We start from the raw sequence: 25968 nt of genomic DNA on the forward strand, positions 1-25968 counted from the left end.
CATATTTACTTTAAAAATATATTATTTTTAAAATATCATTAATGATTAAATAAAGATTGATTATCAAGAATTATCAATGTTGTTAGTCTAAAGAGCCATATCTAAAAAGTATACGGAACATCTAAGACAGGAAGTGAATATGTCAGTTTGATACTTCCTGTTTAGTATTATAGTTTGGACTAAATTTTGTATTACCAACAAAGACTAGATCTAGACCTATTTTATAGATTTATTAAATATTGTTGTCCAATTATTTGAATAAAATGCAGTCTGGCCCTCCAAGGTATCCAAATCAAGGTCCTCCATTACGACCCGCTTATTCACAAGGTGGATATGCATCGGTGGGTAGCCTGGCCTGATAATTTAGATTTAGCAATTTAGCCTTTTTAGCTTAATATTACTTAATAAAGTTAATTGCCTTGCCTTAACTTAATTACACTAGAGTCTAGAGTAAAGGATTGTTGTGGGACACGCTAAGCCATTCTCCGGCCATTTTTAAGTTTCAAAATTCATAACTCCGTAATGGTCTAACCTATGAATAAACTGATGGTGTCAATGTTTAGGGATGTTACAATTTTTTTCAGAAAAAATATTTTAAGAATCTTGTTGTCTGATATGTTGTAGATTTGAAAGAGCCTTCTAAATTTATATGAATTATGTATGTATGATTCCTGGTTGAAAGAAAATAAATTTTCTATGTGTGCTTGTCCTTATCATAGCAACCAATGGGCACGATGTGAGGAGATTTGAATGTGTTGAATAAATATGCTTGCCATTTCTTATATATTAATCAACTAGTCCAAAAACATGTTTCAAATGAAAGTTTATTGTTATTAAAATATCTAAACACTAAGCTGCATATTATATACTCATTAGATCTAATTCTACATCTATTTCAAAATGAGTAACTGCAGAAATAAATCAATGTCAGCCATTTTGACATCATTTCAGTCTAAGTTTTTTTTAAACTGCTATAATAATTCAACCTATCAGAAAATTGTTTGATGTCACATGACCAATCTGACCAATCACTGTTATCTTGGCATGTAAACAAGAAGGCTAAAATTACAATGGTTAACAATGGCCTCCAGCATTAGATTCAACTGCTAAATATTAAAAAATTAATAGCATCCAAAGTGCACATTATTATGTGAAAAGTAAAGCACTGAAATTTAGCCAGAAAAATGCTCTACAATACTGGAGAGTCAAAAGGCGTGGGAATGTTGAGCTTTTTAAACTATACACAAGGGAAATCGAACCTTTATTTAAGTCTAATAAAACGAAACCTTCTACTCCACGTGGGAAAGCGTAATTTCATTCCCGGAAGCCATTTTTATTGGTCAATCAAAAACTATAACTCTTTTACAGAGAAGTATTCAATTAATAGGTTAACAAAGTGCACCTTTAAGGTATGTAAAAAAAATGTCAGAAAAAAGTCGAAACAGTTTTTTGACTTAATAAAAGGGGCGTGTCACCGGATATTCTAACATCCCTACAATGTTTTGAATGAATTCGTCATCCATTTTGACACTTTTGTCTATAAAAATAGCTATTTTGTAATATATCACTACGCATAGTTAAAATTAGATCTGATGTGAAGAGGGGTAGGTTGGGTTTTCTGATGCGTAAAAGTTTTCGTCATGATTTTTGTCTCTGTAAAAGTTGTTGACCTCACTTTAAAAATTAATAAGAAAATTTCGTCAAAGTCTATCCCTTGTTTGAAAGTAAAATAAATATCAGGACATAATCATGCATTTCTTGTGAAATTTTCATGCAAATAACTCAAATAGTTTATAAGTTACAGCATTTTTATTGCAAAATTTCCCTTTTTCGGTCACGAAATATTTTTAAAAATATAGGCAAAATTTTCGGCACTAAAATTGCTATAACTTCTGTTCTAATTATCTTATAAACATAAATTAGGTATCAATAAAATCAGTTTAAAGAGCTCTATCTATTATATCAGTTTCATTACAATATATTGAGTTTGAAATTTTTATCAAAGTACCTACCGGTTTGGAGATTTATCGGACACTTCAAAGGAAATAGATGGCGGAAAACAGATTGAGTTCTCAACATTCTACTTTTAGGACCATTTTTTTGACCAATTTCAAATTGGCTATTATTGACATATTATATATCAAATTTATTGCCCAAGAATAGAGGAATTCAAAAAAAATAAAATCAGAAGCAGCTGACAATTATTTAACTTGAAAAAATGAGGTCAAACACACTTACCCCTAATAATGAAAAATCCATCACTCACAGAAGATATGTCCAATTATCCATGAATTTCACAAATTCACAATATTATTAATAGAAAAATGTATCACAAAGTAAAGTATATTTATAGAACATTTGAAAAAAATATATAAACATGTGTTTTAAGACATTTATGCCTATTAATTGAGCCCCCCCCCAGACCCCACCCCCTCGGTAAAAAAAAAAAGTTGCAAATTATACTTTATCATCATCCTGAATAACAAAACCATTATCAGTTTTGACATATTATGTATCAATTTTAATGCCCAAGAACAGAGGAATCCAAAAAAAGTAAATTCATTATCATCAGACAAGTATTTAACATAAAAAAATGAGATCAAACACACTTACCCCTAATATTGAAAAATCCAAAATTCACAGAAGATATGTCCAATATTCCATGAATTTCACAAATTCACAATATTATTAACATAAAACTGTGTCACAAAGTAAAGTATATTTATACAACATTTGAAAAAACAAACAAACAACTTTGAAATGTATTTATAACTAATAAATAAGTCTCCTCTTCGACCCACCCTACCATAAAAAGTCACTTTTTTTTTCTTATATTTATCTTCATTTTTTTTTACATAAATACAGTATAATATATAGATGTATTTTAGACTAGAAAAGATCTAATATTAAATGAATTATTATCAAGATATAAATAGATCTTGTTCTTGATCATTTCTAGATCTAGGCATTTGAGGTCTAGACTCTAGACCTAATAATAGGCTTAAGCTAGAAGTGCATGGTGTTTTCTGTTTACTATCTCAAATAATCTCAATTTTTGTATCTGTTGTAAATGTTGCTGAGAAAAGAAATAAAAACATTTATATTTGGTTTATATGTGTTTGTTGTTATTTTTAACGATGTCTTAAGTTTAAGTCATAAGATGATAAGTGGATCTATTCTTCTATAGTCTATATCTATAGTAATCTAGAATCTATAATCTATAGAGATTTAGAATTTACTATTTAGTCTTAGATCTAGACTAGTCTAGATCTATAAATCACAAACATAACAAGTATTATTAGATCTAGTGTCTAGATAAAGAAAAATGTAGTATCTGCGTTATTTTGGTATCTCTAGTCTAGATCTACTAGTACCTCTAGACTTAGACCTAGATCTAAATTACTGTCTAGATCTAGATCTAACAATGGAAGTGATACAGCACTCGATTTTTTACCGGTCAGCATTTTTTTTAGATCTAATCTAGCAATACCGTAATTAATTTTAATCTAAACATTTAGAGTCTATAGATCTACAATCCAATCTTAAATCCCGATCTTGGTTTTCTTGGCGTTAGTAAAAAGAATTTACAAAGGAAAAAAACACTAGTAGTCGCCGTAGAAGTTTTTCTAGATCTAGATCTAGCCTCTATTAGACAGTATATAATCACTAGATCTAGACTAGGGCCCTGACTAGGGCTAGGTCTAATCTCTATTATTATAGATCTATGTATTCTATAATCTAGATCTAGTCTAGATTATAAAATATAAGTTAAAATTAAGATATATCGATCTCCATGCGGCATCACGCTGTGTAGCGTTTAGCCTGTTTAGCACGCGTGCGTTATTGCCGATGTCCGGTTATTCGAAAATCGGTTGTTCGAAAGCGACAACGTAGTATTAAAGTACAATAATTACCTTAATAGTTGATAATATTATAAAAACTATTGTCTTATGGATAGTTCGGACTGAGATCGCTTTTAGCGATGTTTCTTTCTCGAGGATTCAGAGCGAATGATTGAAAAAACAAGTTTTTAAAAAAGCGTAAGCCCTCCGATTTCGACGACACCACTTCCGATTGGTTTATAAAAAACGTAATAAAACATTATTTTTTATATTTTTTCCTCTTTTTTAAGTACGAAAATATTGCAATATGATTTCTAAAATAAAAATATGTATTTCCTAATTAAAATTGGTAATATTTAAGTGTAAATAAATAAATATCGGCAAGCGTACATTTGCGACAGCCAATTTTCGTATTTGCATCGAGGCTATTTTTTTTTTAAATCTAGGACAAACGAACCATTCAATTTACTTTTTTTTTCCTTGAACATTTACAACAACCATTTTTTAATGATAAGTAGGCAATTTTTTTCATATAACTATAAAAATAATATGTTTCTTACCTTTTCAAAGGGGATCACATAAAACCACAAGTAAAACCTCTCTGTCGTGAATAGCCTACTTGGTGAATTTCACAAGTGCACAAAATCTTAATAAAAACGAATTTCCACAAAATGTTGCTTATGAAGCTTACACAAACATAGATCTACGTATCAGATCTAAAAAATACGTTACAGGTGGCTTAAATTCAGAGATAATGAATATTGACATTCAAAAATGCATTTTCAATGGGAAATCTGTTTTCCGCCAGATGTCTTCTATATATTAAACATGTTATTATTAAGACATTAATTAATTTTATTATTCTGTACATTAGCGTAACGACACAAGCCATATTATCACTTTATTCCCACGCTCCACGCTTTCATTCTCGGCTTTTTTGTAACTGACGTCACACCACGGCCACTACTTTGGGCCTAGCCTAGCTGGTCGCGCTAGGGGAAAAAATCGCCTCTGTTGGGAGGGGGGAAGAGGAGGAGTATTCTCTCTAGTCTACCTACGGGCACTTTTTTTTCCCTGTAGCACAGCTCCACTAGCGCAGTGCGTGCCTGCCTCACCTTAGCCTTTTTGGTACCAGTCAGATAATTGCTAGTCTCCTGCTCTCTCTCTCACCTGCTTTTTTTTTTTTTTTTTTTTTTTTTTTTTTTTTTTTTTTTTTTTAAGAGCGTGTAATGGTATGCTTAAGAGACGTGGAAAAAAGGAAAAAAAAAGGGGGGGGGGGAGACTTCATGGAGTATACTCTCTTTTGATTTTGACAATCTCTTAGAATGTTGATGTTTCACACAATGGCCATTTAGCGCAACCTGGTCGATCAATAATTGTAGGCTTGAGGTCTACAATGATATTACTATTGTGACTTTTTTTTTTTCAGCTGGCCATTGTCATTGATGCCAATTTATTATTGTATAGAGATGTGCACTTAAGTGCTATAACATTTGTACATATTTGTTGCATATTAAATGGTTTAAAATAAATGGTTATACGTTATGCATACACCACATTAACTTTTTTTTTTTTATAAATATGTTACGAATTTTTTTTTGTGAAACATGTAACAAACACACACAAGAACACATACATAACTTAAATATTAATTTTGTACTATATTGTTTTAACAAACAACAAAATTATTCTTGTACATGTTTAAAAAAAAAACAATAACAATTTGTTTATTTCCCCATATGTACTGTGTCAAGCTATTTCCCTTTGATGACTAGCGTCATATGACGATATGTTTTCTTATTCAGAAAAGGTAAAACTTGTTGGCCACCCCCTATTTACATGTTTAAGTGGGAAAGGAGAATCTGGGTTGTACAATTTCTTTGTTTCTAGTGCCTATTTAGAAGCATTATATCTGGGTTTTAATTGGGTAATGCATCTAGGGGCTTAAAAATCGTCTTAGCTCCAGACCATATCTCGTTCTTCCCCTTGGGAGAAAAAAAGCTAAGTTTTACAGTAGTCTACTTTGACCCCAGATAAAATTACTTTCAATATACACGGGAGTTGTACGTGTCGGAAGTGTGACAAAATAGTCCATGCGCAATATTTATGCGGAATTTGGGTAGTAAACATTCAAATAAAGAAGATTTAATAATAATACATCGAGGTGGCTGATATGCGAGACGAAACCCGGGTGTCCGACAACCATCCTTTACTCTAATTACTAATTATGACTAATTTAGGCAATTTTTAGGCTTAGTAAAAACTTAGTTACTTGGACTTAGTTAAGTAAAGTTTAGTTATATTATTAATATAGATATATATATAGTAATTTTAGTTAGATCTAGATTCTAGTTAGTAACTTGAAATGCCAAAAAAAATATTTATAAGTAGGTATGTCAAATGAAATAACAACAATCAATGCATTGCGGCGCGGTGTAAACATTGTCCTCTGCTCATTGGAGTCCTAACGATATTAGCCTATTGAAATTGCATGTGTATCATTTTTATCTCTAGTTAGCAAAAAAATTTAAAAAGTCTTTTTTTATTTTTTGTTGAGTAATCTAGATAAATTATTCTTCTACAATTTATTTTAGTTTCATAAAAATCTATCATTATTTTTTTTTCTATTAATTTTTTTGTAAGATCGATAACACAACTCACATTTCATTCAAAAGTGTAATAAATTTCCAAGTGCAGCCTATGTAAAAATAATTTAAAATATTATGGAAAAAAAAAGGTTATAATTAATAAGCCCAAGGTCTTGGCCTTGGCAGAAACAAAGAATGTTAGGTATGTTGGTGAGGTTTTAGCCACTTACTATTTTACTCAACTTTACTGTTTACGACTACACTCGGTTATCACTCACTAGTCACTTTGACAGTAACACTTTAACTTTAGGACACTTTAGTAAAGTTTTTGGGTCTTTTACTCTTTATTTAGGACGTTTAGATTTATGCTTAACCTAGACCATATCGAAGACCCCACTTTTGTATACCATCTCACCTTATTTTTATTAATGCGTCGTTATTTTGATAATTGTACAGAAATACTGTGGTATTATGGTGTGCAATCCATTTTTCTATTTTTAACACATTTAGTTTTGTATATCTATGCAAGATCATTTTTCTACTAGGCGATAAAGTACACTGGTTTGAAAGAGCCGACACAGACTCCGTTATCCATGTATTAGACAAACGATGGCTCTATGTAATTGTATATCTCTCATAATGACAATTGGACAACATAATCAAATTACATATAGAAGCTTCAGTGGTTATAAGCAAATGAAGTTGTTAGTGAATGGATGCTGCGAGGTGGGGTGGGGGGCTAGCTAGGGCATGTGACCTTTGACCACTGGGGTGGTAATTTGCATACGGGCGAAATGACTCTGGACCAGAAGAATGTTTTTTTGGACATTCTGATGGTCTAGAGGTTAAGTTCCCTTAGTGCGTTATCGCTAGGCGGTGGTGTCGTTTCCAGAGTCACTGGTTTGAGCGTCGGTCGGCACAGTCCCTTATTTTCGTAGCATTTTAATTCACTACTTTCTCTCTTAAAAACTTGGTCCCTGGTACTGCTATTCACTTATGGTTAATATTATGTATGTAATACTAGGAATACCATTAAATTTTTTTAAATAGGTAGATGTATCAGCTACAAAACTAAACCTGAACTTTTAACTTTGACCTGGAGGTGTGTCTGGCCTTTCCTTGTCCTACTTAGCCAGTGAAAAAATCTCTCACGTGGTTCCATTGGGCTCAGTGTTATTTTTTTTTTAGGTAAAAACATGACAGAGAGAATCATAACTTTCTTACTGTTAAACACACATCATTGGAAAGCTCTTTACTAATTAAAAAGTTTTTTAATGATGTATTAACAAAAATTTTTTTTTTCAAAGATAATTTTTTTTTTCACATCCCTACCTGCACAGCTACCGTTGGTTTGTAAAAGACTTATTGTATAACCTGCAGGTTATATGTGCGAAATAGGGTACAGACTGTCAGTCTAAAGTAATGTGTGCAAGACTTATAATATCAGGCTGGCAGAGCATGGCTTTTTTACATACGGACTGATAAATAGGGCTGGCAGGTTCAAAAGGTTAAAATAACTTGTCATTATCTCAAGCTTGGCTAAATTCATTAACTGTTGTTAAGGAAGATAAAAAAAAAACTTCAATGTAAAGATTCTAAGATTTTAAGTGAAAAATATTTAGATACTTTGAGTATAAATGCCTTTAATGTGGAATGTGATGTGTAAGCAGATCTGAACTCCAGATTAATATACATTTTAGTAACATTAGTTTATCTAAATTTGATTTGTTTGAATTTGGCAGAGTCCGAGGCCTGGCTTTCCTTCCCAGATGCCTGGCACAAGGATGCAGATGTCTAGTCCTGGAATGTCTCCTCATTCATCTTTTACTGGTAGGTCACTGACAAAGTTTTTTTTTGTGTATCTTTTTAAACTATAAAATAATGTATTTGTTATGTATATAGAGAGAGAGATGCTTTTTATTTTGGCTTTAAAATATCACATTCAATTTTTGCACATTTAAATTTTGGTGATTAATACTGTTAGATCCACCATCTTTATGCTTTTATTCATAATATGCTACCATGTCACATGAGCTTTTTTTTTTGTTTGTTTTATTTGGGTCTAATCACCACCATTTTTTTTTCAAATGTACTTTTTTTTGACAAAGAGATTATATTCTAGATCTTTAAATTAAGTCTTTGTCTTGAAGGAATAAATAGTGGTAACAGTACTAATCATCATCAAGCACCTAATAAAACTAAGTTTTTATTTTTTAAGAAATAATGACCTTCTGTTGTGACCACCAAACTAAATTATTCATTAATTGCTGCATAGCTTAGAATTGCTATAATTTAAACACAATAGATAAAACTTGCTCCATTTTAAAACTCTTTGTTTATTAGTATATATATATATATATATATATATATATATATATATATATATATATATATATATATATATATATATATATATATTGTCTCCAATTAGCATAGAGCTCACAATTAAACAAACCTCTTTTCAATTTGAATTTAAAGGGGTATAACTGAATTCATTAAATTTCACCTTTAGGGCACAACAGTCAACAGATTTATTTATATCAAAGTAAAAACACTTATTCCTGTAAACACCTCTCCCACCCTTCCCAGCTTCATGACAATATCTACCCTATTTCATAGTCTACAATAATCCTTCTCCATTGCTTGTACTTAAAAGTAACGTCTGTATTATATAAGATAAGATATATCTTGGAATCTCTTAAGTTTATTCTTATTTTCTTTGTAGCCTCCTCCACCCCACCTCCCACTGTTAAATCAAGTAAGTCTGCATCCCTTAGATCTAGAACATTTTCACTTGTACATGTAGTAAAAATAGTGGGTCTGTTTGTTGTCTTGTGTTGTCCTAAGGTACACAACTGTATTTTTACCAGGCCAGATGGTTAACCAGCTGTTAGAACAAAACAAGTATTGCTTAATATGGTGAGGGTGGATTGAAAATTGTTTTTTAAATTCTTTAAAATTATTTTTAAAAAATTGAAACATTATTTTCCAAGGTTTATGTATAACAGGAACATAATTCTGTACACTTTTATAAATATTTTAGTAATGATCACAAAAGCATGTTTATTCAAAAACTAGTAACAAAAAATGGTAAACTTAAAAGAAAGGAATTGTAAAGACAAGGGAGACAATGGTGTTAGAAAAGTGTTCAGGTTGTTGCACTCCTTCCTGTGATCTTAGTACATTCTGAAAGTTGTCCACATGTAATACATGTCTGTGTTAATTCTATCATACATTAGTAGACTCCTCTTTTAATGGCTTCTTAGCAAGCCCACAAGGCTGACTTCCCAACTTATTTCTGCAATACTTTTACTTTCTTTGTAACAATTGAAAGGGAATTTCTGGAGTATAAAAACATGGTATCTGTTTTGGTTTTTTTTTTTTAGAATGGAAATAACTGTAGCATAGTAATGTGCGGTCTTTTCCTGATCGCTTCCAGTAGCTGAATTAGAGAAATTGGAGCTTGTGAAAAACATATTGACATTTGTTCAAAATACTAAATGACTTGTGTTAGATGCTTTTTTTAGTGTAGGAAAGTTTACTGTCAATAGATCTACAAGTATCTTTGTATTAGAAGTAATTCATGTTCATATTTTTCTATCTTACTTCATCATACTACACAAAACTGTAAGATACGTTAGGAATAGCTTTGACTGGAAGCAATGTATTTGGTTATTTTATCACTTTAAAAAATTCAGAAACCATCCATAGAAAAGAAGAATATATAATATAGAAGAATATTTTTTCTCATTAACTGAATTAAATCTTTGTGTGTACTTTGAATAATTCATAAAGATAAAAAAAAAAGTAAACACTCAATTACATTGACACTTTTGCCTTTGTGCCAAACTTTGTATTTCCCTGTGTTAGTTGTCAGTTTGTGCTAAATTTACTTACTTTGTTGGTTGATTTGTTCAAACATTGGAAGTATACCTGTCCCTGACTTGCTTCAATTTGTTTTCACATTCCATGGGTAGTCATTAGTTCTTGACCTGGATATGTACACATATAAAGGGAGAATTTTGACATTTTGATGACAATTATAGTGTTAGTTTTAGCAATGTTAACATTCATGTATCAGCTCATACTAGTGTGTAGCACTGAGGAATTGCCAGATCTATGTCCTGTTTGTCATTTTTGAGGTAACAGAAATGTTCAGAAAGAACAGAAATAGACATTTTATTTTTAAATAGAAATAAAGAATACTTTTTTTATAATGGTAGGGTATGTCCAAAATTTCAACTAGGAATTACTGACTTTGAACCTAGGCTAGGCCTATATGTGTTGTTGTTTTTTTTTAAAGAATAACTTTCTTAGCACAATTTTTAAAAAATATCACCCATCATGAATTTTTGAAATAAGAAAAAATACAAACTAATTTGCAAAGCCATGGTTCCTCCTATTAATTATAGATATAAAACCTAGCAAAGAATGTGTGAGAAACATTAATGAAAGAGAAACCCCAAACCTAAAATATTTTTTGAAAGATAATATTTTAAAAGCTTAAAATCACATTGGCATCGGTGACACAATCTCAGTATTATAAAAACTGCTTTTCAAACAAAAGTTCTGTGTAAAATATTTCTTTGCTGTTTGTCAAAATCACTGACACTGGAGGTGTCACTTTAAAAAAATGCTATTTGAAAGGTCAGTATCTGTCTGATACAGTAAACTTTTGTTTATGCCTATGTGATGTTGTAATTATGATTGGATTGTGTCGTTAGTACAGTTCTTATTTACTTTTTGTATATTTATTCCAATGACACAAACACAAATGTAAGCCAAGGATCACTGAAAAAACTCCAGCATATGATTTTTATTACTTCAGTAATATTCCTTTGAACAAATATGCAAATAATATGTTCAATATTCTTTCATAATTGACAATACTGAATGAGCTTTCACTTTAAATCCTTACAAATACAATGAAGCCACAAAACACCAATTAGTTTCATTTAACTCACTTTTCTAGTTTTCATTTTCTTCTTCTTTGTTCTCATTGTTATGTTGGAGTGTTCAGATGAGTAGACCAATACATGAGATGAACTGCACAGTGGTTTCCAAATCAGGGAGCTCTCCATGGAGTTTCCTTTCTATTGGGGCGATTTGGGGCCAATGTCTTATACGGGCCTCTTGGTAAAGAGAGCAGTTTTGGAGGACGTGGTCTGCATTCTCTGGTGATACTCCACATGGGCAGATTTCACTGGTTCCAATTTTGAGCATCCGGTACATGTGTTGTTGCATTCTGTTGTGTCCGGTCCTGAGTCGAAAGATTAGACGTTGGTCTTGTCGGGATAGCTTATAGTAAGCGTCATCTTTCTTGTGATTTGGATGAGAGCTCGTCCATTTCTCATTTATTTTATTTACGATTAATTTCTTCAATTCTTCTGGATAGAGTGCAGAGTTTATTAGTGAGTTAGTTCTCCCACTCTTGGCGAGTGTGTCAGCCTTCTCATTTCCTTCTAGTTCTATATGATTTGGTATCCATTGAATAACAGTTTTTTTGCTGTTGTTGTTGAGCTTTGTAAGTGCGCTGTTCTGAGGTTTTTAATATATGAGGAATCAGAGTTTTGCAGGCTTTGGAGGGTTGTTTTTGCATCGGTTAGAAAGACAATCTGTCTGTGTGGGGAACTTGGATGATTTGCTAGCATGGTAGCAGTTAGTGCTAGTGCTTCCCTTTCTGCTCTGTGACTGTCAGAGAGCTCTCCAGTTGCAATGGATTTTTCTAGTTTTCCTCCATCTGGCCATTCAATAAGTTTTCATTTTAATTTTGAGCTTCTACTTTAAAACTTAATGATCTCGACTCAGAAAATCTTCTTCTGTTTATATCTTTATAACCGTATCTTTCAAAACCTAAAGTAACATGAATAATGCATGATTTTCTGTTAACATGAAAATTTCTAGAATAATGTAACAGCTGACCGCTGAATCAATTTGAGGCAGGTGTCATCACATAGGGAGTGGTTTATAAATAAGATTTGATAAAGGAGAGCAAGTTAAGCTGAGAGTAAAATTTAAGTAGATGAAATTTTTTAGAGTCAGAAAAATAGGAAGACTGCAAACATATATTGTTGTTGTTTTTTTTATGAAAATTTTTTATATTTGTTAAAAATTGTTTATATTAATTTTGAAAACATAGAAATAACCTAAAAAGTATTTTATTTTATTTTTTTATATTTATTCCAAGAGAATGTTTTTTTTTTAATTTTTTTTTTAGATAAACTTTAAAAAGAAATTAGAATGACTATCATATCATAGTGTTGATCTTAGCTGAAACTAGAAACCTGTTCAAATATTTTTCTCTCGTGTCAGAGTTAATGTAATAAAAGGTACAACTAAGAACTTAGAACAAAGTCTGGTCAATTCTTTCATAGTTGAGAAAGTGGAAAGAAAAGTGTAGTACTATCATGGGTTGGTGCCCCTTTGTTTGGACAGTTAAACACTTATAAAACCATGCACCTTTTTTTATATTGGGGAAATGTATTTCTTAATACTTTAATCATAGCTGATATACAGTCAAATTAAGCTAATCAAACATCTGGACTCATTTTGGTCCCAATAAGAAGCTGATTGGTTAAGTCATTGTGCAGCAGATGAATACCCACCAGTAAAAATATGTCTGCTCTACCATCTCAGCTCATTTACACAGAATAATACACAACACATTATAAGTCCCTTCGTAGAAGATGGCCAATCAGAGCAACTCTTCTTTCTCCAACTTCTACCAGTCTGAAAGTTTTCTCTCTTTGTATTCTTCCCCACTCGTCTTTCTACCCTTTTTGTTTTCTTACTTATCTTATCCCCCCATCCCATAATGATCTATTTATAGCCTTGTATTAGTCTTTTTTTTCTTCTTTAAATAAATGCAATAACAGCTAATTAACTGCAATAAAAGTTTCTAATAACTGGGTATAAAAATGTACAATCTATAAAAAAAAAAAAACAATAAAAAAAATTTTCTTGAGTAAAGTGATTGGTAAAGGAAGAATACAGACAACCATCTCTTATGAGATAGTAAAGTGAATGTGATGTTACAGCTTTTGGTGTTACACTCCATATCTTCAGATCTTTGTATTAACCTAAGCAGCACATTCATTGTTGACCTAAGGCTGTGTTGACTTGGTAAACAATGGTCCATGTGCCCTGATGGCTTGTACCCATTCTTTCATCATTCTCTCTCTCTCTCTCTCTCTCTCAGTGTGGCTCCAGTTCTTCATCTGTGTCTCTCTCCCTCTCTCTCCCTGTGTCCACTTTCCTCTCTCATCCATACAACCAACGGTTCCATTTATTGAATAACTCAATTTGAAGTAGCCCTAACTGAACCCTGTTCTGAATTTTGTTTTCTTGGCCAGAGTCTGCATGAGTTAGTTGTTCATTCTTATATGTGTAGTTGAACTTTAAAGTATTGAGTGTAGAAGCCATTAGAATCTATACATATTCAGTGTCAGGTTGTAAGCTAGTGTTATTTAAGTGCAAAAATTCCAATTGTGTGTGTGTGTGTCATGATGGTGAATAGCATACTTTCCTTTTTGTATTCTTCATAAGTTTCATTTTCCATACATTGAGAAGAATTCATTCAAGCTTTTAATTAGTGCCATGAGTGTCTATTTATTTTTACCTGTGCAACTATCATTATAATCTATTCAAGAAAGATAAACAAGTGAAGGATTATTGTCAGTGGGTTATTGATTTTTGTGTGTGTGAGACTTTCTGAGCATTTTCTGTGAGCTCTAGCCTTGACTAGCATGTGAAAGTGGTAGTGTTATTACTGTTTGTGTTAGTTTCATGACATTTAGCCTTTAGTTTTAGTCTGACTTGAGCTGGGTTTTTCTTTTCTTTCTAAAGTTGTTTAATCCATTGTGGTTATTTTAAAATGAATTTAAGTCCATGTAAATCTCCCAAGAAGGAGAATAAAACTATTAAAGTCAAAGGTATGTATAGTTATCCCTAACCCATAAATCTAATGATTTGATATTATATACACCTTAGTGTGAACTTTGTTCTGTATGGATATTATTGTGACTTTTTTTATTTTAAACTGAATTGATTAGTAATCACTTAGAGTTTTTTTTTTTTCAATCATTTCTTTCATCACTTTGCCATTCTTAACCAAACTGTGGATTGAAATTTGATAACCAAAAACTAAGAGTAAAAAATGTTGTTCATTTAGTTAATTTGTTGTCTGTGCTATACATTCTGTATCAGCTGTCTCTGATATATTTGAAGTAACTTGAATTTATCTTATAGTTTGTCTAGTGCTTATATTGACCATTTTAGAAATGTATATTGCCCATGGGTACTTTCTTAGGTACACCAGTGAAAACCAAGGATGCCAGTTGTGAGTAATGCTAGTAGATGTGTCAGTGGCGGAGTACAAACAACCTAGCATGCCCCTAGCTTTAGTGTTAGAACAGCATGTCATGTGTATGTCTTGTTCAGATCTTGTAGTTGAATATTTTAAGAAACTTGTAAACAAGTGTGCAGATTATTGAAGGACAATGAACATACATTTGATTTATTTTTAAACTAAACTCTGACAGAGCTGAAGGCTGTAGGCGGATGGGTGAACAAAACTATTGTTTCGCTAGAATTCAAGTTGGATTTATTTAAAAAGATTTTAGCAGGTGGCACTAACTAGAGTATAAGAAGATTGTCATTAGTTCTACTTTCTGTGATATGTAATGACCAGAGAGCCTGTGATATCATTAATTTTAGCTAGTAAATTATTTTGCATTAGAGTATGCTTCTTGTAATACTTGCTAGAAAGGTCAGAGATATATATATTAATTGAAACGCATGTGTGTTTAACTTATGAATGTGTTGAGTTTATTAGCTTAATGTTAACTTTAAAAAAAATATTTGGCCCCAGCGCCTTGTGACATTGTCTGCTGTATTATGTATGCCATATGATTTATTTAAATACCATATCTAGCTATTGGTGTTCTTTCATTGTTTGAATTCTATATTAATCTCATTGATGGGCTGAATAGAATAGGCTGTAATGTTGTTTTTTAACTCTATTTTTATATACAAGCTTTACTTTAATCTTTGAAAAATACATGACCATTTCTTATGTAATCAAAATGACTAGTTGTTTTTATGTTTAAACGTTTTATTGGCACTTATCTTTTTTAAAAATAGTCTTTTACAAATGTTACATTGATATTTATCAAACAAGTTTTCTCATTCATTTAGGTTTACAGTTTTGTTTAAGACAAAAGAAATCCATTTACAGTACAATTTTGCCATGGAAAATATATTTTCATAACAATTCAGTTTCGAAGAAAAGTTCTTTGTTTCATTAATTTTACAATGTGTAAGATTTGTAGATGTTCAATCTATATATAAACAACCTCTGAGCTAAACATGTAGATGTTCAATATATATATATATATATAAACAACTTCTGAGCTAAACATGTAGATGTTCAATATATATATATATATATATATATATATATAAACAACCTCTGAGCTAAACATGTAGATGTTCATTATATATATATATATATATAAACAACCTCTGAGCTAAACATGTAGATGTTCAATATATAACAGCCCCCGAGCTAGACATTTAGATGTTCAATCTTTAACCACAATCTGGGCTGTGGACAATGAGCAAGTAATGTCTTGATCTAATTTTTTTTTACTTATGATTTTTATTTTTTCCTTTTGTTTCATAGCAATCTAACATTTATTTTTCTGTGAACTAATATTGATGTAGTGGTGGACTGCCCATAGCTTTTGGTGTGTGCATGAGCTTTGTAAATGGATACCTACATGTCTATGTATTAAACATCTACTAAAGGTGACTAGTTAAACTAGTTTGTCTTTTGTGTTTACCTTAGTGTTTTGAACTTTTCAGATGCTAGCATGCTTTCAACTGTTTTTGACATTTTTATTTTATCTATGTCTGGATATAAAATAAAAATGCTTTGCGGCAAAGATTTTGCATAATGTATTCTTTTGTACAGAACTAGTCATTGGAATTATTTTTAAGCTTTTTCTATCAGTTCATGACTAGAAGATTACACCATTTAGATTTAACTCTTTGACTTCAGAATCATTTTCCACATTTAGGCTGAATTAATGTTTTTGTCCTTTCGGGATCCAGAAATGTTTCGATTAAACTTGTTTAACTTTTTTTGTTTTTGATTAGGACAATAAAATGGGAATTCTCAGCTAATTATCCATTTCACGACTTTTGGAAAAATGAAAACTGACCACTGTGGATAAGTTAACAGCTCTAGATGTAGATATATAATTATCCAAAGTAATAAAAAAATGTATCTGAGATATTTATTCATATTTTTAAATAACTTTATATGTAAACCATTTAAAAACATAAAATGATTGTATTGAGTCCATTACCATCAAGAACATCAATCTAAAGACAATAAAGCCTTTTTAAGATTTCACTTTTTAAAAAAAATCTTTCTATGTAAAAATGTTGAAAGAAGGAAATTCTGGAAGTTAACAAAGGGAAACTATTCAACATAATGTTTGAATCAAAAACATATACAAGAGGAAAATAAATGTAAAGCACCATGTTGCTTTGAGCACTTTAGCTGGGGAAAATCAACTCTGGGAGTGTTAAAAAAATCATTGCTAAAACAGCCTAAACTAAAGTGATAGGGAAGTAACCTTATTGAGAAGGAAAAAAATTATTAGGTATTCCAAAATGTCAGCACAATTGATGTATCATTTCTTACAGGGTACCATAATACCAAAGTTTCTAAATCATTTCTTACAGGGTACCATAATATCAAAGTTTCTAAATCATTTCTTTCAGGGTACCATAATACCAAAGTTTCTAAATCATTTCTTACAGGGTACCATAATATCAAAGTTTCTAAATCATTTCTTACAGGGTACCGTAATACCAAGCTTCTATATACCATTTCTTACAGGGTACCATAATACCTAGTTTCAGTACTGGAATCACCAAGTATGCAGTATGTTTGTATAATAACTGTGATTTTTGTTTTCCCAGGCAATACGGTCACAAAAACCAAAGAGATAAGCAGTAAGTGGCCTGTGTGCAGCATGAATACTTAGTTTTGTCCTCTCTATGTCAACCTCTTGTTGAAGCCAACTACTTAGTTTTAATCCTTCAAGTTTATAGAGAAATGTCTCCCAATTATTTTTTTTTTTTGGTTTGCCAAGTTTTCATTAAGTGTAGTTCTTGGATCTACGAGTACATGTTATGACTTCCAAACATTTTCAAAAGAGAAATAGATGTTGCCAGTGTTAATTTGCTCAAGACTTCCTAAAGTCCAGACTATTGAGTTCTGTTATTATATATTCAAGTACGAAGTCCAGTGGATATGTTTGAACCTTACTGAGTTTTTTTTTCTGTTTGTTTTTCAGTTGTGAAAAAGGGTCACGTTTACATTGTAAAAAGAAAGTATCTCTTTACATTTGAGTTCATTTCTTCAAAGTTTCTTTTAGTTCAAACTAGAAACAAGTTTTCATTTTTTTGTTTTGATTTTCCTTGTTCTTGTTCTCTTGTTTCTTAATGAAAGATAAATGGCTTTATTTTTTACATTCTCTATTCTAAATTAATTATACTGTTTTACCCCAAAATGTCTGTTATCAATTTTTGTATTTATAAAAGCTACACATTGTCTGCATATTTTTATAATTTATATCTTTTTTTTTTTTTTGATAATTAAATGTATTCCGGAAAAAAATTGTGTGTAAAAATAGCCATCAAAACCTACTCTGTTGTTTAAAAGTATTAAATTAGTTAAGTCTCATTCAGACTAGTTTTTGGAGCTTCTTTTTTTTTTTCTCTAGCAGGTATGCCCAGAGCCGGTATGCCACCTCCTCCCCCTGGTGTAGGGCTGGACAGGAAACGTCCTCCTTCTCAAGAGATACGCACACCTCAGCAGATTAAGACGTAAGAAGAAGAATATATCACTCTTGAGTTGTTTATTTTTGTAATAACCCATAAATACATTTTTTGACACTCTGCACCATCTTTTCTGACTTTATTTTGGATATCATCCAAAACCAATATATTTTACTACTTTAAGATTTGATTTTCTGACGTAACAAAGCTTTGACCTCGTTTCATCTAACCTCTTTTCAAACATGTGCAATGCCCCATTATTTATTTATAGACTTTGTTTTGCACTTATTATTTTAGGTATACGATGTGTGGGGAAAATGTTTTTTTTTCCCTCTTGAATTGTCTAATTTATTAAGATTTTCTTTCAGAAATGGAGAAAAAAATATTTGAAGAATGCTCAATAGCTCATCTCAACTTTGCTTTTTTAGAGTTGTTTCTTTAAAATGTTTTCTTAATGTCTGAGTATTAATGTTGAAGATTATCTACATTTTAAAAATATTTATATTATTTACTGTATTGTTTTTCATATTTTATACTTATTTCAGTGTATTTTTTTTTATTCTAATATTTTTTATATGCATTTTTATCTTTGATAGAAAAAGAAAGAAGAAAATTGCTGATAAAATATTACCTCAAAGGGTAGGTGTTTTATTTGTAATGAAGTTTAGAACATTTCTTCTTCTTCTTCTTCTAGCCAGTTTTTTACTACTGAACTCTTGACTCTTTTACAGTCTATGCTTAGGAAAACAGGTGCTGTTGATTTTTTTTTTCAGTTGTTTAGCTTTGCCATACAGAGTGTTTAGAACATTAAAAATAATTAAATTAAATTAATAATCTACAATTACAATTTGATACATCTTGATATGCAATTTTACAATTCCGAGTATGAAATTTGTAAACCAATATTGATGTATTTGTATGCAGGTTCGAGATCTGGTCCCAGAATCCCAAGCCTATATGGACTTACTTGCGTTTGAAAGAAAACTTGATGCAACAATTATGAGAAAGAGACTTGACATTCAAGAAGTTCTGAAACGACCTATGAAGGCTAGTACTAGCTATTTGTTTTTACATTTGAAAGCCAAGAATTTGATTTGGGAAAAAAATAAATCTGCACACAATGTTCTTGTTTTTTTTTTTTTTTTTTTTTTTTTCATTTATTTTTATCAAAGCATTTCTTCTGATACTATTTTTCTATTTTAAGAAAATAAAGTAAGCTATGACAAATTCTAGAATCATGTATTGAGCATAATATTATGTTGTTATGACATGTATAGTCTCTGCTACTATAAACATTGACACATATTTGATGGAGACTTTTGTTTCTTTCAATAGCAAAAGAGAAAGCTGAGGATTTTTATTTCCAACACTTTTTTCCCACCTAAAGAAGCAGAGGTAAGAAGACTTTTCCCAAAAGTATCAAATGGATAAATACTTTTCATGAGAACAAAATGGTACCTAGGAATCAACTTTAAAAAAAGTTTATTCATGACCATTTCATTGAGCAAGGCAAGAAAGAAAAAAGATACATTTGAAGCAAATGAGTTTTAACTTGTCATATCATTTTGTTCCATGGATATTTAGTTTTTGTTTTTTTGTTTTTTAAACTTTTTTTTTCTTTTGTTGCTAAACAGGATGGAGAAGAAACTGTACCATCTTGGGAGTTACGAGTGGAAGGCAGGTTACTTGAAGATGTAAGTTGAAATTGAAACATGTAAAAATGTATTTATTAGTAAACAATTTTTAAGTTGTATTTTGTTGTCAACTCACCAGACTACCCCTTTTTTACAATTCTCTATTCAAGTCTCTTTTTCATGAAGGGTGGGCAGATTCTAATCTCAAAAACATCTTTAACAATATCCTGGAAATTAAACAGTTTCTGTATATCACTGAGAAAAAAATGACTAGCTTGTTGGGCACATGGGGAAAACTCTAGTTTGACTGTCATAATTTTTCAAAGTAAAAAAGAAATAAATGTAAATTTGGCTTACTTGGATCTTGTGGTATGGTCCTTGGACTGTTGTTTCTCTATGATCCCAAGTTTGAACCCTGCCCACCACTATCCCCCACTGTCTTTTGGCTACAATTTAATAACCTTCAATTCTGAATAAACGATTTCAAAGAAAAACAAATAAAAATTATACATTCATTTCTGTGGAGAGTATGGCTGCAAGAAAGCTCACAATGCATTCTGTCATGATACCAGATCAACTTTGTTTATTTCTGTGGAGAGTATGGCTGCATGATATTACATGTTCACGTCAACTTGGTTTTGCTTATTTTTGTCACATTTTTCAATTGATCCACTTAAACTTATTTGTGCCCTAAATAAACCTTTCATGTCTATCTCCTAGGCTGCGTCAGCAAGATTTTGTGACAGTAGCAAGATCAAAAGGAAGTTTTCCTCGTTCTTCAAGTCTCTAGTCATTGAACTGGACAAGGAACTGTATGGACTTGACAATCATTTAGTTGAGGTATAGAACATGTTGGTTCTCACATTTCACTATCAGCTATATTGCCTTGAAGTAGGAATACACTTTGATTTTACATTTAAATCAACAATAATAATATTTGTTTAATTAAAGCGAAATGTTTGCTTTCAGCTTAAACATTTATACATTTTAATATTTTTGTGTTGAAAATGTTTGTCAAGATATGTGAAATGAATATTTGTATTATTCAAATGTTGTTTGATGTGTACAAATCTGTTACATTGAAAATATAGGTTTCATTATTCTTCACTTTGTAGTTGTCAGCCAGTACCCACGAACAGAATAATAGTTTCATATTTTTCACAAAACCAAAGCCAAGTTGTTAGAAAATTCCCATAAAAAAAGCTAATAAAAATTATATAAATCATCAGGGATTGTAAAACAAATAAACTTCTTAATAGCAGTACAACGTTCAAACTTATATAATAAAAACTTTCATAGACTAGCAATCAAATCACAATTTTCAGAAAAGCACATAAATATATTTCAGTATGCTAAAAAAAATATAATTGGAATAGTTTAAATATTAGTAGCTTAACACATTGACATCAGATATTTATTGTATTTGCTAATTAAATGCAATTAATTTTTAGTGGCACAGAACTCCCAGTACGCAGGAAACAGATGGTTTTCAAGTGAAACGTCCTGGAGATCAAAATGTTAAATGTAAAGTGTTACTGATGCTAGACTATCAGGTATGTAGGGCATCGTTAAAACATGTAAAGTGCTACCTTAAATCTTAGTATCATTACTATGTTATGAAAAGCTGTTGGGTACTATACTAGAAGTAAACTTAATTTACTAGAGGCTGTTTTTTTTAATTTTGTTTAGCCAATGCAGTTCAAGCTTGACCATCGCCTGGCTAGGTTGCTTGGAATCCACACCCAGACCAGGCCATTCATTGTGAATGCCTTGTGGCAGTACATCAAAACTCATAAACTGCAAGACTCCAGTGAGAGGGAGTACATTAACTGTGACAAATATTTTGAACAGGCAAGTAATGGCATTAAATGTAATGACATCTTTTCAAATAATTTCTCTCACTTTTTTCCTTATCAAGCAACACTAGATATGGTAGTCAATGGCTGTCAGACTAATAGTCCCATGATCAATTCTAATGACCCGAAATCTGGGCATTATAAAGACACCAGGTCTAAGCAAACGAGTTATTGTACACCTGCACTATTAATACATTATTTTTGGTGTGTGCTTGTATTTTTTAAATCATGAAATCTCTGGCTATTTTTGTACAATGCCAAGTAATTGAAAAAGCTTATCTCAAAAATTGTATTTTTTGTGTGATCTTTATGACCACAACTAGTATATCTAATATTGTTTAATACAACGTTTTGAAAAAGCATATATTTTGGCTTTATGGGCTAATAAGTCTAATTTAATTCATTTTTAACTCGTCTTTAAAGGAAACATTGCTATTTGTGATTTTTTTTTCAATCATGCTGCTAGTAAATTAACTGAAAAGTCCTTTGTTGTGTATTGTATATAGATATATCTTTATCATCATCATACACTGCATATTTCAGATATTTGAATGCAAGCGTATGAAGTTCTCCGACATCCCTTCCAAGTTACAGCCACTGCTAATGCCCCCTGATCCCATTATTATACATCATGTTGTGACGTGAGTGCTACTGTGTTTGTTGATATTTAGGCTGATTAGTCAAGTTAAAATACATAAATACATGATTGCCAGGTATAGTCAGCATGCCAGGAAAATTACATCTAAAAAGAAAGCTTGCTGTTAAATGTCATTCCGACTGATTGCCTGTATCGGACTTATTTTTTTCTACTTGCCATAACTGCAAGTTTTTGTCTATTAGACTTTGTCCACTTTTCAACAACTAAAATTTAATAATAAGTAGTAATAGCAATGAAAATTAAATCAGTGCTGAAAAGAGCGAAATACTAGTTTGTGGTGGGGTTTGAAAGAGATGTTATATACTGTTGAATGGAGAATCAATAAAAGAGATAAAAACCCATTTAAGCATGATCATACTGTGGAAAATTTGGAAGAGAAACATCAGCTTCCCAGTAATATAAAAACTATATTCTTTGCTAGTGGTCTCTGTACTCCTATGTTGTTACATGTCATCACTTTGGCTGGCAAAAAGGGAAAACTCCTCATTACTGCGAAGAGACAAAATCTGAACTGGTTACGACATATTGAAAGACATGGTGCTTGAAACATTTCACAACATTTGCTAGGAGACACCTGATGGCCCTGGTAGTTCTATTTATGACTTTGACACCACTCAGCCGCAACTAGGCTTCATATGCTGGGTGGTGGACAGAGATTGTTGTTTCACTAGATACTAACCCTGGCTAACCCTCACCTGGTTAAGTCATGAGTCGAGACTTTTTGCCGGGATATGGCCATTGCTGCATGCTGACATCTGCTTGGAGCCACAGGTGAGAGCTGAGCTCTGAGTGGAGACCAAGGTCAATAAACTGCTCAAGGAGCCTGCCTGCCCAGAATACAGAGGTACTACTCCTACAGAACCCCATGCACTGGTCATCCACTGCACCCCAAACCAGCTCCAATTGTCTGGATTTATCTTGCAAGGGGTGAGAAAGTGAGACTGATGCAGCGCAAATTTCCTTCACTTTAATAAATTTTTATTGCTCAAGGCACATTCTCATCTCCCATGTTCATCAATCAAAAAGTCTGATGATAGGCAAGTGGCGAAGTGGCAGGTGAAGAAAAACTGGCAACCATAGTTACAAACCTGATGGCATAGACCAAATGAGCTCTGTTGCTTGCATCCATGCTACAATTGTTAAACAGCTTAATACTGAAATTCTGACAATTTGATAAAAAAAATACTTTATTTAAAACCTTTAGAATAATCTAATGTGAATTCACTTTCATATTTTCTAGAGTTGAGGGCCCTGATGCCAAGAAGACAGCCTGCTACGATATTGATGTTGATATAGTAAGTTGCATTTTTGTTTTTTTATCAGTTATATAAACTCATTTTTCTTTTTTGGCTTTAAAGTTGTTGTTTTTTTTTATTTATTTATTTACACCTACTCTTATGGAGATTTTTTTTTTTTTAATGTTTCATCATGTATAATTTTTTTTTACTCTGAATTAAACAATAAAGTTAATTTTTGTTTTGCAATGTTTAACAATGTAATTGTATAGAGACTGTGCATTAATGGTGGAGAGCTGGGTAAATGTCAAATATTTTGTTTTGGACTATTGTTATTTTTTTGTAAAGCTTTTATAATTTTGTAATCAAATCATCAATTTTTTTTTTTCAACTTTTCTTTTTTTGTTCTATTAAGGATGACAGCTTAAAGCATCAGATGAACAGTTTTGTTATGTCCACACAGAATCAAGCAGAAATCACTGCACTTGATTCTAAGGTTGGTGAAGTTTTCCTTATTTTAAATGATTTTGGACATAATCATTCCAAAAAATGTCTTGCATGACTTCAACACATTTGTTTTTGTTACAGATTCATGAAACTGTTGAAAACATCAACTTGTTGAAGACTCAAAGGGAATTCTTTTTAGGTTTTGCTAAAGACCCACAAGAATTTATTAGCAACTTTTTGATTTCTCAGACAAGGGATCTCAAGGTAAAATTTACTAACATTTTATCATTACATAACTTTAGGCTGTAATATTTCATTTTTGCATATGCTCCATGTATATCAAAGATATTTGGTTTATAACAATGAAATGTGCACAAAATGATCCAACTAAATCTTTCACTCTGACCTGGGTCTTGTAAAGTAAAACACTTTGTGATAGTAACTTATAAATGACATACATGAGAGGATATCTTCTAACATGAACTTAACTATAATAGAATTATCAGCATTTAAACAGAATATTGTCATACAATCGTTTAAACAGTGTAACAATAGGTTTAGTATTTGTAACACTATGTTTGGGACTTTAACTTCACTTTGTTGTACACTACTGTTTCAATGTAACCAAGTAGGATTGCTTCCCTTGGTATACAGTGATATCTAGAAATGTTTCTGTAAAGATGATTGTTTGAGAACACTAGCTGAATAAAAGCTTGTCAGATGATTTATTTTTTGGTAAGACTGTGTAAAACCTACATTTATTCTTATTTTCTGCTGATTTCAGACTATGACAGATGTGGTTGGTAATCCTGAAGAGGAAAGAAGAGCTGAATATTTCTATGAGCCATGGACAGTAGAAGGTGTCAATCGATATTTCTATTCTCTGGTAAACCAAATTTATTTCTTCTGTGTAGTCATTAACTTTATGTTACAGAATAACTTCATTCTTAAAGGGCTATGTAAGAATGTTGTGCCCTTTATAAAAAGTTGTTTTTTTTTTCAGAAGGGTGAAACAAAATAAATATATTTAAAACTTACTTTTTGTTAATTTACGTGTACAGTATAGACATTGTTAAAAGTTTCAGCGTATTTTTTAATTGAAATAGATACACTTAAATCTCATTTTGTGTAGATTTAGGAATATTTCTTATGGTCTCAACATGGTAATTATTCCCTCTCTTAAACCCTAGTACATGGATAAATGGTCAGTTGTATTGACCACTTGACTCAGTAGGTTCTAAGTTTGTGTCTCTTGGTATAACATTGTTCCTTGCATATCTTTCTCACAACAGGTTCAGCAGAGAAGACTAGAGTTGGAACAAGCTCTAATGATGAGAAATGGTGGCATGTAATTTTGTTTGTCTCTTTACCTTACTGGCATTGCATATTATGTTATTATCACCAAACTTGTCCTGTACATACTGTGTGGTTTGTCTTTTTTTTTTTTTTTTTTGATATAGCATTGAAGTAATGATCGTAAAAAATAAATAAATGTAAATATTTGTTGTAGTCCAAAATGTTAAATGTGTTCATTTATGTTTATATGTTTTTCTAGATGTAGTCATGTACTATGTGGCATCAAGACCATTAAAAGATCTGAAAAAAAAAAAAAAAACATTTGTTGTTCTTATTGTTTATTGCAGTTTCATTTTTCCAATGCCAACTCTTCAATTCAAAGCCTGTATTTTAGAGATCCTTCTTATGTCCACATCTACTTTTCTTTTATGTGTTTAGTACACTCTTGACAGGTGGTGAAGAGTTACCTCCCTATAAGTCTCCATTGTGAATAAGTTCATGTATGACCTAAATTTGACTTCTTGTCACACTTTGTTACCAAACTGCTGTAAAAAAAAAT

At 31.4% G+C, this 25968-nt stretch overlaps 1 protein-coding gene across 15 annotated transcripts; it reads left to right on the plus strand.

Moving 5' to 3' along the window:
• Nucleotides 1-142: 142 nt before the first annotated feature.
• Nucleotides 143-25706, plus strand: LOC106072231 (SWI/SNF-related matrix-associated actin-dependent regulator of chromatin subfamily D member 1-like). Of its 15 annotated transcripts, none has more exons than XM_056006144.1 (19): nucleotides 143-341; nucleotides 8173-8260; nucleotides 9156-9188; nucleotides 14739-14768; nucleotides 17423-17455; nucleotides 18229-18331; nucleotides 18880-18922; nucleotides 19208-19330; nucleotides 19619-19678; nucleotides 19918-19977; nucleotides 20638-20757; nucleotides 21369-21470; nucleotides 21607-21768; nucleotides 22317-22414; nucleotides 23672-23726; nucleotides 24082-24162; nucleotides 24255-24377; nucleotides 24898-24999; nucleotides 25406-25706. In XM_056006144.1, the coding sequence occupies exons 1-19, from the start codon at nucleotides 264-266 to the stop codon at nucleotides 25463-25465; spliced, it is 1554 nt and encodes a 517-aa protein (XP_055862119.1). In that variant the 5' UTR covers nucleotides 143-263; the 3' UTR covers nucleotides 25466-25706. The 15 variants fall into 15 exon arrangements, with proteins under 15 accessions (XP_055862119.1, XP_055862123.1, XP_055862125.1 ...); XM_056006148.1 differs by having other exon boundaries at nucleotides 18232-18331; XM_056006150.1 differs by lacking the exon at nucleotides 14739-14768.
• The last annotated feature ends 262 nt before the right edge of the window (nucleotides 25707-25968 follow it).

The sequence above is a fragment of the Biomphalaria glabrata genome, chromosome 1 (genome assembly GCF_947242115.1).
Source record: "Biomphalaria glabrata chromosome 1, xgBioGlab47.1, whole genome shotgun sequence".
Classification (NCBI taxonomy): Eukaryota; Metazoa; Mollusca; class Gastropoda; family Planorbidae; genus Biomphalaria; species Biomphalaria glabrata.